The 17,438-nt window shown below is 44.8% G+C and overlaps 1 protein-coding gene across 3 annotated transcripts; it reads left to right on the top strand.

Moving 5' to 3' along the window:
• Nucleotides 1-5,013: 5,013 nt before the first annotated feature.
• On the top strand, nucleotides 5,014-9,401 carry EEF1A1 (eukaryotic translation elongation factor 1 alpha 1). 3 transcript variants are annotated; one of them, XM_063724686.1, is made up of 8 exons: nucleotides 5,014-5,389; nucleotides 6,847-7,020; nucleotides 7,395-7,574; nucleotides 7,683-7,979; nucleotides 8,063-8,213; nucleotides 8,301-8,557; nucleotides 8,652-8,886; nucleotides 8,982-9,401. In XM_063724686.1, the coding sequence occupies exons 2-8, from the start codon at nucleotides 6,877-6,879 to the stop codon at nucleotides 9,104-9,106; spliced, it is 1,389 nt and encodes a 462-aa protein (XP_063580756.1). In that variant the 5' UTR covers nucleotides 5,014-5,389; nucleotides 6,847-6,876; the 3' UTR covers nucleotides 9,107-9,401.
• The last annotated feature ends 8,037 nt before the right edge of the window (nucleotides 9,402-17,438 follow it).

Here is a 17,438-nt window from a genome sequence, read left to right as displayed (position 1 = left end):
TGAGTGATAAACCCCGACTTGTCAGAAGTGAAGTTTGACAGGTCAAAATTGAAGAAAACTAACACTGGAGAAAAAAATATGCTTTCTTCCAAGGAAACTATCCAGCAGGAGAAATAGGGGTGTTCAAATATCATATAATGGGGGCTGGGCATGGTGGCTCACGTCTGTAATCTTTGGTAGGCTGAGGTGGGTGGATCACCTGAGGTCAGGAGTTCGAGACCACCCTGGCCAACATGGCTAAGCCCTGTCTCTATTAAAAATACAAAAATTAGCCAGGTGTAGTGGCACGTGTCTGTAGTCACAGCTACTTGGGAGACTGAGGCAGGAGAATTGCTTGAACCCGGGAGGCGGAGGTTGCAGTGAGCTGAGATCGCGACACTGCATTCCAGCCTGGGTGACAGAGTGAGACTCCATCTCAAACAAACAAACAAATAAAAAAATGAATCAGGCATGGTGGTGTATGCCTGTAATCCCAGCTACTTGGAAGTCTCAGGCGGGTGAATCACTTGAACCTGGAAGGCGGAGGTTGTAGTGAGCCAAGATCATGCCACTGTATTCTAGCCTGGGTGACAGAATAAGACTCTGTCTCAAAACAAAACAAAACAAAGCAAAACACCAAAAATCTTCCCATTGGCGCATAAATTCCACATGGCAGATGCTGCCAATAATCTAACCATTGATGACCTGTGTGTGTATAGTCTTTGCACCTCCTACAGGAAAAGCTAATTTTAGCCTTCTATGAGTGGCTCCATTGCTTCATAATCTTTATGAAGTTGCATGCTTTTGCAGCTTCTCAGAGTTTATTTTCATTTCTAATGTAGCAATAAAATAATATATTTACTAAAAAAAATAACGAGAGAAGAAAATCATTTCCTTCATACCAAGTAAGAGAGCACTTATCATGGTAGGCAATGGCTTTGCAATTATGAGACCAGTAGTAGAAATAGCTTTAGTTTCCTCAATTTTCCTGGAGTATTCTTCAGACTTTCTTTAAACTGCTAAAATGAGAGTAACATTTCATTGTATAACCTCTGTAGAATTTCTTACTATGTACATGTATTACCTACGTAAAAATGCTTACAATTACAAAGATACTAATGAGTTTATTTTCTCTACTGACTCAAGTTGGTGTCACAGGCATACCAATTAAGGACAGGCATTCTCCAAAAAGCCTGTAGAAACACTGTCTTTTGTACTAATAAAGAGCCCCCATGTCTTTTCATGTCATTGCATATTAGAATTGTGTCATAGGTGTTAAGTAGGAACAAAGAGGCGACCCATTTCACAGATGTACTCAGAACTGCTGGGCTGTCACAGGTCTAAGCAGAAGAGTGAGGGCTAAATCCCTAATTTTCTGACACCGATGCCACTGATATTTTCATTATATCAGGCTGCCTCGACCTGCTGGTAAGGGTTAGGACTAGCTCTCTGACAGATTACCCTGGTTCCAATCCTGCTCTGCTGGGCCCTAAGGTATCCATGAAAAAAGATCACCAAGCTGTATTAGGTGAAAAAAGCAAGGTGGCATACTGTATTTTACCATTTTGTGCAAAAAAAGGTAAAACTTTAAAAAAGAATATATGTCTATATGTGCTTATTACGCATAAACTGCCTGTTGCCCATTGCTGCTCCATCTATACAATGTGGGTGGTAGGATTACAATAAATATTGCAAATATTAGAACAGTGCCTGTCACACTAAAGTGCCATTTTATTTGGATTCTCGGCTGGGCGGGGTGGCTCACGCCTGTAATCCTAGCACTTTGGGAGGCCGAGCTGGGCAGATCACGAGGTCAGGAGATCGAGACCATCCTGGCTAACATGGTGAAACCCCATCTCTACTAAAAAAATACAAAAAATTAGCTGGATGTGGTGGCGGGCGCCTGTAGTCCCAGCTACTCGGGAGTCTGAGGCAGAATGGCATGAACCCGGAGGCGGAGCTTGCAGTGAGCCGAGATCTCGCCACTGCACTCCAGCCTGGATGACAGAGTGAGACTCCATCTCAAAAAAAAAAAACTGGATTATCAGTCCAAATAGTTCCTTGGCTTAATCATATTCTAAAATATCCCTTTAAAAATATATACATATATATATAGTTTTTTCTGAGATGCAGTCTTACTTTGTTAGCCAGGCTGGAGTGCAGTGGCACGATTTCTGCTCACTGCAACCTCCTCCTCCCGGGTTCAAGCAATTCTCCTGCCTCAGCGTCCCAAGTAGCTGTGATTACAGGTGCACACCACCACGCCTGGCTAATTTTTGTGTCTTTAGTAGAGACGGGAGTCTCACCATGTTGGCCAGGCTGGTCTCGAATTCTTACCTCAGGTGATCCGCCTGACTCGGCCTCCCAAAGTGCTGGGATTACAGGCGTGAGCCACTGCACCGGGCCATCATCTTTTCTTCGGAGGTAGCTACAGCAGATAAAAAGATTTAAAAATCATTTTCACATGGCAAGCCATGGTAAAATGTAACTATTTAAGGCTGCTTTAAATTAGACTAACAGCAGAGTGGTTAGATATACTGAAAGCTTGGTGAATCACAATTATGTACCTCAAAGAACGATTCTTGTTTGCCTTATTCCTATGTAAATAACTGAAATCTTTGTTTTTCTTCCTAAAAGGGGTCATGTTGATTTTTACTTACAATATATTTTAAGTTTGTCACTCTAAATGGTTATGAGCAAGTTTAAGAAAAATCTTCAGCAAATACTACCTTAGATTATGACCCCAAAACACATTTACGAGCCTCAACATCGTTACTGTTACCGCTTTAACATTTAAGGCAGTAAAAAGCATACTGGATCTCTGTAAAGGCGTAGGGGTGCGGGGAATCCGTTATGATTATGTTGAAAACATAGGGTCTGGGGAAAAAGGGATTTAAAATAAGAAGAAAAAGAAGACTTGAGACTTAAAAAGTCTTTTAGAGGCCAGCTCACGGTGACAAAAACCGACCCTCACCCCGAGCCACGTGAGGTTTTCTGCTCCCTCCCGGGCCCTTCCTTCCGCAGTCAGAAGGCGGAAGAAAAGTGACCTCAAGGTGGGGCGAGTGGCAGGGCGGACCCTGGCGACCTGACGCTGGGGAGGCTCGAGCGGCGGATCCATACCACCCAGCTGTTCGCCGCGGGACCCCGCCAGCCCGCAGGTGACCCAGTGCTGGAGAAACGCCAGCGACATGGCCTGGCGAGCTGGCGCGGGGCAAGGACCACCCGCGCCCGCCTTGCTGCCCCAGCCTCCCTCCCTAGGAAGCAGGGTGCGCCCCGGTGCGCGCGGGGCTTCCCCGGGACCGGCGTTCCAGTCCCTCTCCAGCTTCCGGCCCACCCTGGCCCCACTGAGAGCAGAAATGTTATCTCTGCCCTGAGAAAATGCTCGTGGCCAGTGACTACCCCTAACGCACAATAATATGGCTCCGATGGGCTCAAAGGTATTGGTTTTTTGTTTTGTTTTGAGACAAGGTCTCACTCGGTCGCCCAGGCTGGAGTGCAATTGCGTGATCTTGGCTCACTGCAACCTCCGCTTCCCGGGCTCAAGCGATTCTCCTGCCTCAGCCTCCCGAGTAGCTGGGATTACAGGCATGCGCCACCATGCCTGGCTAATTTAGTATTTTTAGTAGACACAGGGTTTCATCGTGTTGGCCAGGCTGGTCTCGAACTCCTGGCCTCAAGTTATACGTCCGCCTCGGCCTCCCAAGGTGCTGGTATTATAGGCGTGAGCCACAGCGCCCGGTCCAGTGTTGGTTCTTAAACGCGAGAATTGAGATCTCCTTTCACCTAATGAAAGTCTCGGCCACTATCGCAACATTCAGAACACCCAGTCTGTGTTGCACAATAGATTACTTAGGTAATCTATAAATTAGATTTATAAATCAAGGATTCATGTAATTTTGTCATTCCTTGCGTGATATTTTAAAAAACATTCTGTGTAAGGTACTTATAAAGCGTTTATTATTATCCGCAATCACAGGGGCTTGAGGAAAAACTTTGACTGTGGCCGGGCACCGTGGCTCACGCCTGTCATCCCAGCACTTTGGGAGACCGAGCCGGGTGGATCACTTGAGGTCAGCAGTTCGAGACCAGCCTCGCCAACATGGTGAAACCCCGTCTCTTCTAAAAATACAAAAATTTGTGAGGCGCGCTTGTAGTCCCAGCTACTTGGTAGGCTGAGGCAGGAGGAATCGCTTGAACTCGGGAGGCAGAGCTTGCAGTGAGCCGAGATCGCGCCACTGCACTCCAGCCTGGGCAACAGAGTAGGACTCCGTCTCAAAAAAAAAAAAAAAAAAAAAACAAAGAAAGAAAGAAAAAAAAGTGGACTGTGAAAACTGAAAGGACTAGAAAAACTATACTACAAAGATATAGAAACCAAGAAAGCACCATGCGCGTTTGCCTTTAACTGCTTCCCAACTTGTTTTCCTCTTCCAATTTGATTGTGGTTTCCTCTCCAGAAGGAACTCCACAGTACTTAGCGTTGGCCACATAGTAGGTTCTCAAATACTTGTTAATAAATAAGTTTGTTCGAGAAGCTGGGCAGTGATATTCTACAGCTGGAAGAAGAAACATAATGATCTAGTAATTAGCTCATTAAAAATAAACGTTCTTCTTTCCTCAGAGGAGCATTTCCCAAGGCCTGCCTTGATAGCCATCCAAAAAGGCCAAGCTCATCCAATCTTGCCCTAGATTTATGCTAAAATGCAGTTACAATCTATAGGATGAGAGAAAACGACAGCACTTATTTAAATATAATAGGCACTTATTTAAATAGGAGAAGCTGTGACTTCATAGCAAGTGTTGGGGTTAGGAAACTGGGTGGATAAACTTGCTGATGCTGTAGATCTTAGTCTCTACATGAGATCATGTGGAAAATCTGAAAGCATTTTAGGTTCCTTATGTTGGCAATCAAATGACTGTACACCTTTTAATTTAAAAAGTACCATGAGGCACACACACACACACACTCGCAAGAACTTTTTGGCGTAACAAAACTAGAATTAGATCTAAAGCTAACTGTAGGACTGAGTCTATTCTAAACTGAAAGCCTGGACATCTGGAGTACCAGGGGGGAGATGACGTGTTACGGGCTTCCATAAAAGCAGCTGGCTTTGAATGGAAGGAGCTAAGAGGTCAGCACAGGAGCAGATTCGTCGCTTTCACGGCCATCGAGCCGAACCTCTCGCAAGTCCGTGAGCCGTTAAGGAGGCCCCCAGTCCCGACCCTTCGCCCCAAGCCCCTCGGGGTCCCCGGGCCTGGTACTCCTTGCCACACGGGAGGGGCGCGGAAGCCGGAGCAGAGGAAGAGCCAACCCGGGGCTGGGCTGAGACCCGCAGAGGAAGACGCTCTAGGGATTTGTCCCGGACTAGCGAGGTGGCAAGGCTGAGGACAGGAGGCTGACTGAGGGGCGAAGGTACACCCTAATCTCAATACAACCTTTGGGGCTAAGCCAGCAATGGTAGAGGGAAGATTCTGCGCGTCCCTTCCAAGCCGCCTCCCCGTCACCACCCCCCACACCCCACCCGCCCGGACCGGAGCTGAGAGTAATTCATACAAAAGGACTCGCCCCTGCCTTGGGGAATCCCAGGGACCGTCGTTAAACTCCCACTAACCTAGAACCCAGAGATCGCTGCGTTCCCGCCCCCTCACCCTCCCGCTCTCGTCATCACTGAGGTGGAGAAGAGCATGCGTGAGGCTCCGGTGCCCGTCAGTGGGCAGAGCGCACATCGCCCACAGTCCCCGAGAAGTTGGGGGGAGGGGTCGGCAATTGAACCGGTGCCTAGAGAAGGTGGCGCGGGGTAAACTGGGAAAGTGATGTCGTGTACTGGCTCCGCCTTTTTCCCGAGGGTGGGGGAGAACCGTATATAAGTGCAGTAGTCGCCGTGAACGTTCTTTTTCGCAACGGGTTTGCCGCCAGAACACAGGTAAGTGCCGTGTGTGGTTCCCGCGGGCCTGGCCTCTTTACGGGCTATGGCCCTCGCGTGCCTTTCATTACTTCCACGCCCCTGGCTGCAGTACGTGATTCTTGATCCCGAGCTTCGGGTTGGAAGTGGGTGGGAGAGTTCGAGGCCTTGCGCTTAAGGAGCCCCTTCGCCTCGTGCTTGAGTTGAGGCCTGGCTTGGGCGCTGGGGCCGCCGCGTGCGAATCTGGTGGCACCTTCGCGCCTGCCTCGTTGCTTTCGCTAAGTCTCTAGCCATTTAAATTTTTTGATGACCAGCTGCGACGCTTTTTTTCTGGCGAGATAGTCTTGTAAATGCGGGCCAGGATCTGCACACTGGTATTTCGGTTTTTGGGGCCGCGGGCGGCGACGGGGCCGGTGCGTCCCAGCGCACATGTTCGGCGAGGCGGGGCCTGCGAGCGCGGTCACCGAGAGTCGGACGGGGGTAGTCTCAAGCTGGCCGGCCTGCTCTGGTGCCTGGCCTCGCGCCGCCGTGTGTCGCCCCGCCCTGGGCGGCAAGGCTGGCCCGGTCGGCACCAGTTGCTTGAGCGGAAAGATGGCCGCTTCCCGGCCCTGCTGCAGGGAGCTCAAAATGGAGGACGCGGCGCCCGGGAGAGCGGGCGGGTGAGTCACCCACACAAAGGAAAAGGGCCTTTCCTTCCTCGGCGGTCGCTTCATGTGACTCCACGGAGTACCGGGCGCCGTCCAGGCACCTCGATTAGTTCTATGAGCTTTTGGAGTACGTTGTCTTTAGGTTGGGGGGAGGGGTTTTATGCGATGGAGTTTCCCCACACTTAGTGGGTGGAGACTGAAGAGTTAGGCCAGCTTGGCACTTGATGTAATTCTCCTTGGAATTTGCCCTTTTTGAGTTTGGATCTTGGCTTATTCCCAAGCCTCAGACAGTGGTTCAAAGTTTTTTTCTTCCATTTCAGGTGTCGTGAAAACTATCCCTAAAAGCCAAAATGGGAAAGGAAAAGACTCATATCAACATTGTCGTCATTGGACACGTAGATTCGGGCAAGTCCACCACTACTGGCCATCTGATCTATAAATGTGGTGGCATCGACAAAAGAACCATTGAAAAATTTGAGAAGGAGGCTGCTGAGGTATGTTTAATACCAGAAAGAGAAAGGTCGACTAAAATGAGTTTTACCAGCAGAATCATTAGGTGATTCCCCAGAACTAGTGAGTGGTTTAGATCTGGATGCTAATAGTTAAGACCTTACTTATGAAATCATTTTGCTTTTGGTGACTTCTGTAATCGTATTGCTAGTGAGTAGTTTAGATTTGGATGTTAATAGTTAAGATCCTACTTTAAAAAGTCTGCTTTTTGGTTGCTTCTGTAACCCTATCGAAGTGACTAAAATCACTTTGGACTTGCAGTTGTAAAGTGGAAACTGCCAATTAAAGGCTGGGGGCAAGGAAATTGAAGCTGGAGTTTGTGTTTTAGTAACCAAGTAACGACTCTTAATCCTTACAGATGGGAAAGGGCTCCTTCAAGTATGCCTGGGTCTTGGATAAACTGAAAGCTGAGCGTGAACGTGGTATCACCATTGATATCTCCTTGTGGAAATTTGAGACCAGCAAGTACTATGTGACTATCATTGACGCCCCAGGACACAGAGACTTCATCAAAAACATGATTACAGGGACATCTCAGGTTGGTGGGATTAATAATTCTAGGTTTCTTTATCCCGAAAGGCTTGTTTTGTACACTGGTTTTGTCCTTTGGAGAGTTGACAGGGATATGTCTTTGCTTTCTTGAAAGGCTGACTGTGCTGTCCTGATTGTTGCTGCTGGTGTTGGTGAATTTGAAGCTGGTATCTCCAAGAATGGGCAGACCCGAGAGCATGCCCTTCTGGCTTACACACTGGGTGTGAAACAACTAATTGTTGGTGTTAACAAAATGGATTCCACTGAGCCACCCTACAGCCAGAAGAGATATGAGGAAATTGTTAAGGAAGTCAGCACTTACATTAAGAAAATTGGCTACAACCCCGACACAGTAGCATTTGTGCCAATTTCTGGTTGGAATGGTGACAACATGCTGGAGCCAAGTGCTAACGTAAGTGGCTTTCAAGACCGTTGTTAAAAAGCTCTGGGAATGGCGATTTCATGCTTACACAAATTGGCATGCTTGTGTTTCAGATGCCTTGGTTCAAGGGATGGAAAGTCACCCGTAAGGATGGCAATGCCAGTGGAACCACGCTGCTTGAGGCTCTGGACTGCATCCTACCACCAACTCGTCCAACTGACAAGCCCTTGCGCCTGCCTCTCCAGGATGTCTACAAAATTGGTGGTAAGTTGGCTGTAAACAAAGTTGAATTTGAGTTGATAGAGTACTGTCTGCCTTCATAGGTATTTAGTATGCTGTAAATATTTTTAGGAATTGGTACTGTTCCTGTTGGCCGAGTGGAGACTGGTGTTCTCAAACCCGGTATGGTGGTCACCTTTGCTCCAGTCAACGTTACAACAGAAGTAAAATCTGTCGAAATGCACCATGAAGCTTTGAGTGAAGCTCTTCCTGGGGACAATGTGGGCTTCAATGTCAAGAATGTGTCTGTCAAGGATGTTCGTCGTGGCAACGTTGCTGGTGACAGCAAAAATGACCCACCAATGGAAGCAGCTGGCTTCACTGCTCAGGTAACAACTTAAAGTAACATTAACTTATTGCAGAAGCTAAAGTCATTTGATTTGAGACTTTGGATTTGCACTGAACCCAAATCTTTTTTCCAAGGTGATTATCCTGAACCATCCAGGCCAAATTAGCGCTGGCTATGCCCCTGTATTGGATTGCCACACGGCTCACATTGCATGCAAGTTTGCTGAGCTGAAGGAAAAGATTGATCGCCGTTCTGGTAAAAAGCTGGAAGATGGCCCTAAATTCTTGAAGTCTGGTGATGCTGCCATTGTTGATATGGTTCCTGGCAAGCCCATGTGTGTTGAGAGCTTCTCAGACTATCCACCTTTGGGTAAGGATGACTACTTAAATGTAAATAAGTTGTGTTAAAGATGAAAAATACAACTGAACAGTACTTTTGGTAATAATTAACTTTTTTTTTAATAGGTCGCTTTGCTGTTCGTGATATGAGACAGACAGTTGCAGTGGGTGTCATCAAAGCAGTGGACAAGAAGGCTGCTGGAGCTGGCAAGGTCACCAAGTCTGCCCAGAAAGCTCAGAAGGCTAAATGAATATTATCCCTAATACCTGCCACCCCACTCTTAATCAGTGGTGGAAGAACGGTCTCAGAACTGTTTGTTTCAATTGGCCATTTAAGTTTAGTAGTAAAAGACTGGTTAATGATAACAATGCATCGTAAAACCTTCAGAAGGAAAGGAGAATGTTTTGTGGACCACTTTGGTTTTCTTTTTTGCGTGTGGCAGTTTTAAGTTATTAGTTTTTAAAATCAGTACTTTTTAATGGAAACAACTTGACCAAAAATTTGTCACAGAATTTTGAGACCCATTAAAAAAGTTTAATGAGAAACCTGTGTGTTCCTTTGGTCAACACCGAGACATTTAGGTGAAAGACATCTAATTCTGGTTTTATGAATCTGGAAACTTCTTGAAAATGTAATTCTTGAGTTAACACTTTTGGGTGGAGATAGGGTTGTTTTCCCCCCACATAATTGGAAGGGGAAGGAATCTCGTTTTAAGCTATGGGAGGTTTGCTTTGATTACAACACTGGAGAGATGCAGCATGTTACTGATTACCTGTCACTAAAGCAGGCCAAATGCTATGAGTCCTTGTATTGCATAGAAAGCTTCATGTCATTAAACCAACGTTAAGTGAATCTTTGGAAACAATATTTCCAGATTACTGGGATGTGCATTTTGAAACGTAGGTTAAAATGACTGGGCAGTGAAAGTTGACTATTTGCCATGATATAAATTTAAGTGCAGTGGCTAGTGCACACCCTATGAGTGGAAGGATCCATTTTGAAGTCAGTGGAGTAAGCTTTATGCTAGTTTCATGGCTTCACAAGTTTTATTGAGTGCTATTCAGAATAGGAACAAGGTTCTAATAGAAAAAGATGGCAATTTGAAGTAGCTATAAAATTGGACAGCCTAATCTACATTTATTTTCTGCAGAGTCTAATATCTTTTATGCTTTGATAAGTAGCAATTTGTCTACTTTGGTCACTAGCAATGAAACTACATGGTAATAGGCTTAACAGGTGTCAGTAATAGCCCACTTACTCCTGAATCTTTAAGCATTTGTGCATTTGAAAAACACTTTCCATGATCTTCCTGCTGGGATTACAGGTATGAGCCACTGTGCCTGACTTCCCATATGTAAGGGTGTCTAAAGGTATTTTTTGTGTGGTTATAAAAGGAAAATTATAACCTTTTATAATTTATAAATTATATAAAATTTAAGCTTATAAAAGGTTAAAATAAGACCTTTTATAAGCTTAAGTTTGAAGGATAGGTAAAATTAAAGGACATGTTTTTTGTGTGATGGTTTTTTAAATATTTTTTTTAAGATGGAGTTCTTATTGCCCAGGCTAGAATGCAATGGCAAAATCTCACTGCAATCTCCTGGGTTCAAGCAATTCTACTTCAGCCTCCCAAGTAGCTGGGATTACAGGCATGGGCAGATTTGGTGTTTTTAATAGAGATGAGGTTTTTTCATGTTGGTCAGGCTAGTCTCAAACTCCTGACCTTAGGTGATTGCCTCGGCCTCCTAAAGTGCTGGAATTACAGGCATGAGCTACCATGCCTGGCCAGGACATGTGTTACATGCTAAGCAGGAGTTAAAGCAGCCCAAGAGACAAGGCCTCTTAAAGTGACTGGCAATGTGTGTTACTCAAGATTCAAAGGTTCTTGAATTGGCCATAGACAAGCTTGTAACTTGAAATGTTATCCTTTACCCTCATTTAAGTCTGAATTAGATGAAATGCCTTCCCATCAGCCAGTGCTCTGAGGTATCAAGTCTAAATTGAAATAGAGATTTTTGTCCTTAGTTTCTTTGCTATCTTATTTAATGTTTACACAAGTAAATTGTCTAAGATTTGCTGGATGACAGTAGAAAAGACAGGTAAGGCTTTTAATAGATGGCCAATAGATGCCCTGATAATGAAAGTTGACACCTGTAAGATTTACCTGTAGAGAATTGTGTTGACATGCAAGGAAGCAAGATTTAACTGAAAAATTGTTCCCACTGGAAACAGGAATGAGTCAGTTCACTTGCATACTGAGATTAACTTCCTCTGTGAAACCCAGTGTCTTAGATAACTGTGGCTTGACCACCACCTGCTGGTATTCATTACAAACTTGCTCACAACAATAAATGAATTTTAAGCTTTAAGATGAAGTGGCATTTCTTTTAACAGTTACTATGTTGGAATTGGTTAAAAATTTTGGAGTGGATTTCAAAAGTGAGAACTAACTTCAGTTGATTTCAAGGTAGTGCTTGGGTTTTTTTGTTTAGACAGGGTTTTACTCTTGCCCTGGCTGGAGTGGAAGTTATGGCTAACTGCATCCCTGACTTCTGGGCTCAAGTGATCTTCCCTGAATAGCGGGGACCACAGGTTTTTGCCACCACGCCTGGCTAATTTTTGTATTTTGCCATGTTGCCCAGGCTGGTCAACTCCTGGGCTCAAGTGATCTGCCTGTACTGTATCTTTCCCAGTTAATCTGATATTTATCTTTCAAATCTCAGATGTACCAGGACGTCGGCAGTGACTCAAGGAAGAACCCATGTGCTCTTAGTGGGACGCGATTTGTTCAGACCTGCTAACCTCAACCCAGTTTCAGTTCTTTCTAGTGGAGAATGTTGACAGTTTACATTGATAGGCAGATTTTAGCATTGCGTTATCTTCGTGATTTTTTTTTTTTTTTGAGACGGAGTTCCAAACTTAGTAACTTACCATTTATTTTTTAGTGTAATTCTAAAAGATTTCATTGAGCTCGAACTACCCTGATACTTAAATGTCCTTTTTCTCTTACCTAATTATTTGCAATTAAACATTTTTGTCATTTACTTTGGGACTGTTTTTAGCAGGCCTATGGATCTCAGGGTTTAGTTTTGTGGGCTCTATGGGAGACAGTGACAACAAAGATAAACGTTAATGTTGCAATAATTCTAAGCAAGGAATATTAGAAAATGAAGCAGGCCAGGTGGTGGCTCACGCCTGTAATTCCACCATTTTGGGAGGCGGAGGTGGGGGGATCACAAAGTCAGGAGTTCCAGACCAGCCTTGCTAATATGGTGAAACCCCATCTCTACTGAAAATACAAAATTAGCTGGATGTGGTGGCGGGTGCTTGTAGTTCCAGCTACTCAGGAGGCTGAGCCAAGATCACACCACTGCACTCCAGCCTGGGCGACAGAGAAAGACTCCATCTCAAAAAAAAAAAAAAACAAAAAACGAAAGGCTGGGCGCAGTGCCTCGAATCCTAGCACTTTGGGAGGCTGAGGCCAGAAGATTTGCTAAAAATGCAAAAGAAAAGCAAGCTGTGGTAGCACATGCCTATAGTCCCAACTGAGGCTGAGGCAGGAGAATCCCTTTAGCTTGGAAGGTAGGGGTTGCAGTGAGCCAAGATCTTGCCAGGGCACTCCAGCCTGGGTGACAGGGCAAGACTCTCAAAAAATAAAAATGCTGGGCGCGGTGGCTTACGCCTGTAATCCCAGCACTTTGGGAGGCCGAGGTGGGTGGATCACGAGGTCAGGAGATCAAGACCGTCCTGGCTAAAACGGTGAAACCCCGTCTCTACTAAAAAAAAAAAAAGAAATTAGCCGGGCGTGGTGGCGGGCGCCTGTAGTCTCAGCTACTCAGGAGGTTGAGGCAGGAGAATGGCATTAACCCGAGAGGCGGAGCTTGCAGTGAGCCGAGATTGCGTCATTGCACTCCAGCCTGGACGACAGAGAGCTACCCCATCTCAAAAAAGTATATATATAATAATAAAAATTAGCTGGGCATGGTCGTGCACACCTGTAGTCCCAAGCTACTCTGGGGGGTTCAGGCAAGAGGATCACTTCATCCTGGGAGGCTGAGGCTGCAGTGAGCTATGATGGTGCTACTGTACTCCAGCCTGGGCAACAGTGAGACCCCGTCTCCTAGGTTCAAGCAATTCTCCTGCCTCAGCCACCTGAGTAGCTGGGCCCACAGGTGCCCACCACCACACCTGCCTAATTTTTGTATTTTCAGTAGAGACAGGGTTTTACCATGTTGGTCAGGCTGGTCTCTTAACTCCTGACCTCAGGTGGTCTACCCATCTTGGCCTCCCAAAGTGCTGGGGTTACAGGCCTGAGCCACCGCACCCAGCCGAGTCTGGCCTCTTTAACTTAGCATGATGTATTTGAGATGCATTCATTTTGCGTGTATCAGTAATCTCTTCCTTTTTAATGGGTGTATGACAGTTTGTGTATTCATTCCCAGCTGAGGGGCATTTAGTTGTTTCCAGTTTGGGGCAATTATTAATAAAGCTGCTATAAATGTCCACATATAGTTTTGTATGTAATGATGTTTTTATTTTATTTGTGTAAATAGCTAGGAAAGTGATTACTGGGCTGAGTGGCAAAGCGTATGCTTTTTAAGAAGCTGCCGAGCTGTTTCCAAAGTGGCTGAACCATTTAGTAATTAAGAGATTAACTTTTTTGAGGAAGACAAATAGACTACATGAGTGTTAAACTGATATTTTGCAGGTCAGTGAAGTTATTTGTTTAGAAAATATTGTGCTTACTATGTTCTAGGCACCGTTCTAGGCACTGGGGATAGAGCTATGAACAAAATGGACCTGGTTATTGAACTTTGAGTTTATAGTTAGTGGGGGAGATAGAGATTCAATAAATAAAAGTAGCTAATTTTGAGTTGTGATGGTACTATGAAGGAAAAGAGAAATATACCATGAGGGAGAAGAGTAAATGAAAGGGACATAATTTAGACTGGCCAGAGAAGGTATTTGCCAGAAATAGCTGAGACCTGAAGGATAAGTAGGAGTTAGGGGAGAATATGAAAACATTGTGTGTGAAATATATATATGCATACACACACACAATGTTTTCATATTCTCCCCTAACTCCTACATATAATATATATAATTATATATATGCATACACACACACACACATATATATTTATTTTCTTGAGACAGAGTCTCACTCTGTCACCAGGCTGGAGTGCAATGGCTTGGTCTCGGCACACTGCAACCTCTGCCTCCCAGGTTCAAGCGATTCTCCTGCCTCAGCCTCCCAAGTAGCTGGGACTACAGGCGCACACCACCATGCCCAGCTAATTTTTGTGTTTTTAATAGAGATGGGGTTTCACCATGTTGGCCAGGATGGTCTTGATCTCTTGACCTCGTGATCTGCCTGACTTGGCCTCCCAAAGTGCTAGGATTACAGGCATGAGCCACCACACCCGGCCCTATATATTTTTATTTTATTTATTGTTTTGACACTTTTTTTTTTTTTGAGACAGAGTTTCACTCTGTTGCCCAGGCTGGCATGCAATGATGCTTTATCAGCTCACTGCCACCTCCACCTCCCCAGTTCAAGCGTTTCTTGTGCCTCAGGTTCCCAAGTAGCTGGGACTATAGGCGTGCACCACCACACCCAGCTAATTTTTGTATTTTTAGTAGAGAAGGGGTTTTACCATGTTGGCCATGCTGGTCTCGAACTCCTGACCTCAAGTGATCCACCTGCTTCGGCCTCCCAAAGTGCTTCTATTACAGGCATGAGCCACTGCACCCAGCTTATATTACTTTTTAGACATCTCAGTATTTAAGGCTTAATTTGGCCTCAGGACAATCACATAGAGTCAGAAAATCTGAGAAGAAAATTAAAAACCTTTTAATCTAACCTACTCAAATAAACTTTGAATATATTCATTGAAATATTTAATTTGTTTATTTTTTATTTTTTATTTTAGAGACAAGGTCTCACTAAAGTGCAAGCTAGAGTGCAGTGGCACAATCATGGCTATGGCTCACTGCAACCTCAAACTCCTGGGCTCAAGCGATTCTGTTGCCTCAGCCTCGCCAGGAGCTGGCACTACAGGTGCCACCACACCTGGCTTGTTTTTTTTTTTTGGGGGGGGTAGAGAAGGGGATTTGCTATGTTGCTTAGGCTGATCTTGAACTCCTAGCCTCACGCAATCCTGCTTCGGCTTCCCAAAGTGTTGGGATTATAGGCATGAGCCATGCGCCTGACCTTGATTACCTTGATGATGTGTATGTCATACATTGGAGGGCAAAGACATCTCTGAATTCCTCACAACAGCCATGGCAGGGGGCAGGTACCCATGTTACAGATGACAGACTGATGCATAGAGAAGTTAAGTCGTGCGGAGTTTACCTTCTCTTAAATTGTCCTGTTACTAGATGAATTTGTTTTTGTTTCATTTTGTTTTGTTTTTGAGACAGAGTCTCATGTTGGCACCCAGACTGGAGTACAGTGGCTCCATCTCGGCTCACTATAGCCTCCACTTCCTGAGTTCAAGTGATTCTCCTGCCTCGGCCTCCCAAGTAGCTAGGACTACAGGTGCATGCCACCACACCTGGCTAATTTTTGTATTTTTAGTACAGATGGGGTTTCACCATGTTGGCCAGACTGGTCTCGAACTCCTGACCTCAAGTGATCCACCCCCCTCAGGCTCCCAAAGTGCTAGGATTATAGGCATGAGCCACCACACCAGGCCATGAATTTGTTTTCAATATTTATTTATTTTGTATTTTCTATTTTTGAGATGGAGTCTCGCTCTGCTGTCCAGGCTAGAGTGCAGTGGTGTGATCCTGGCTCACTGTAGCCTCCACCTCCTGAGTTCAAGTGATTCTCCTGCCTTAGCCTCCCAGGTAACTGGGATTACAGGTGCCCACCATCACACCCAGCTAATTTTTGTATTTTTAGTAGAGATGGGGTTTCACCATGTTGGCCAGGCTGGTCTCAAACTGACCTCAACTGATCCACCCACCTTGGCCTCCCAAAGTGCTGGGATTACAGACCTGAGCCACAGTGCCCAGCCCTTCAATATTTATTTAAATTTGCCTGCTGGCTAACTTCTCATTACACCTAGGCTCTAGTGTAATTAAATTACTTCATTCTCTCTTTTTAAAACTTTTTCCTTTTTTCTTTTTTGTGTTTTTCATTCTCTTATCTACGACAGCCACAATACTTGAAGACACCAATTGATACCCCTTAGTCACATCTGAGCTAAACACTTTCAGTTCCTACAGCTGTTTCTTAATCTTAGGTCACATGGTTTCTAGATTCTTCCCATGCTGTTCTTCCCAGACGCATTTTTTTTTTTTTTTTTTTTTTTTTTTTTTGAGAGTCTCATTCTGTTGCCCAGGCTGGAGTGCAGTGGCACTATCTCAGTTTACTGCAACCTCTGCCTTCCAGGTTCAGGCAATTCTCCTGCTTCAGCCTCCCCAGTAGCTGGGACTACAGGAGCGTGCCACCACGCCCGGCTAATTTTTGTATTTTTAGTAGAGACAGGGTTTCACCATGTTGGCCAGGCTGGTCTTGAACTCCTGACCTAAAGTGATCTGCCCGTATATGGTCTTTTCCTTACCTTACATTTATTTTGTTTCATTTTATTTTATTTTATTTTATTTGAGATGGAGTCTTGCCCTGTCGCCCAGGCTGGAGTGCAATGATCTCAGCTCACTGCAACCTCCACCTCACAGGTTCAAGCTATTCTCCTGCCTCAGCCTCCCAAGTAGCTGGGATTACAGGCATGCACCACCAAACCCAGCTAATTTTTCATAGTAGAGACAGGGTTTCACCATGTTGGCCAGGCTGGTCTCGAACTCCTTACCTTGTGATCCGCCTGCCTCGGCCTCCCAAAGTGGTGGGATTACAGGTGTGAGCCACCACGCCTGGTTCTTACATTTATTTTGGAATAACTTTAGATACACGGAAAAGTTGCAAAGATAAGAGTTTCCATATAACCCTCACCCAGTTTGCCTTCCCTAATATTAACATCTTACATTATCATGGTACGTTTGTCAAAACTAAGACACTTTTTTTTGTAATAAAAATAATAGAGATGAGATCTCACTATATTGTCCAGGCTGGTCTCAAACTTTGAGCTCAAGCAGTCCTCCCACCTCCCTCCCAAAGTGCTGGGATTACAGGCATGAGCCACCACACCCAGCCTACATTGTTATGTTACTACTCTCCAGACTATTCAGATTTCACCAATTTTTCTATCCATAGCCTTTTTTTTCTGTTTCAGGATCCAATTCAGGACACCATACCACTGTATGGTTAATTTTAAAAACTCAACTGTTGGGAGTTTGCTTTATCACCACTGTATCTTATCATCTCGTTAATTTTGTATCTGGAGCCTGCTCTCTAGCATGAATAAGTAAAAATGTGGACTTTGTGATTTACGGATCTGATATTTATGTTTTTGTGTTTTTACTTTAAGTACTAGACAAAGTAAATCTAAAGACAGAGGTCTGTGGTACTGCACTAGAGAATTGTTATTTGATTATGGTGGGCCAAGTGGTTGAAAATTTACCTAACAATACTATAACACAGGCCATATTTCATAATTTTAATCACAAGGCAATTG

The sequence above is a fragment of the Pongo abelii genome, chromosome 5, assembly GCF_028885655.2.
Source record: "Pongo abelii isolate AG06213 chromosome 5, NHGRI_mPonAbe1-v2.0_pri, whole genome shotgun sequence".
Lineage (NCBI taxonomy): Eukaryota > Metazoa > Chordata > Mammalia > Primates > Hominidae > Pongo > Pongo abelii.
Note: the sequence above shows the minus strand (reverse complement) of the source record. Positions and strands in the feature narration are given on the sequence as shown.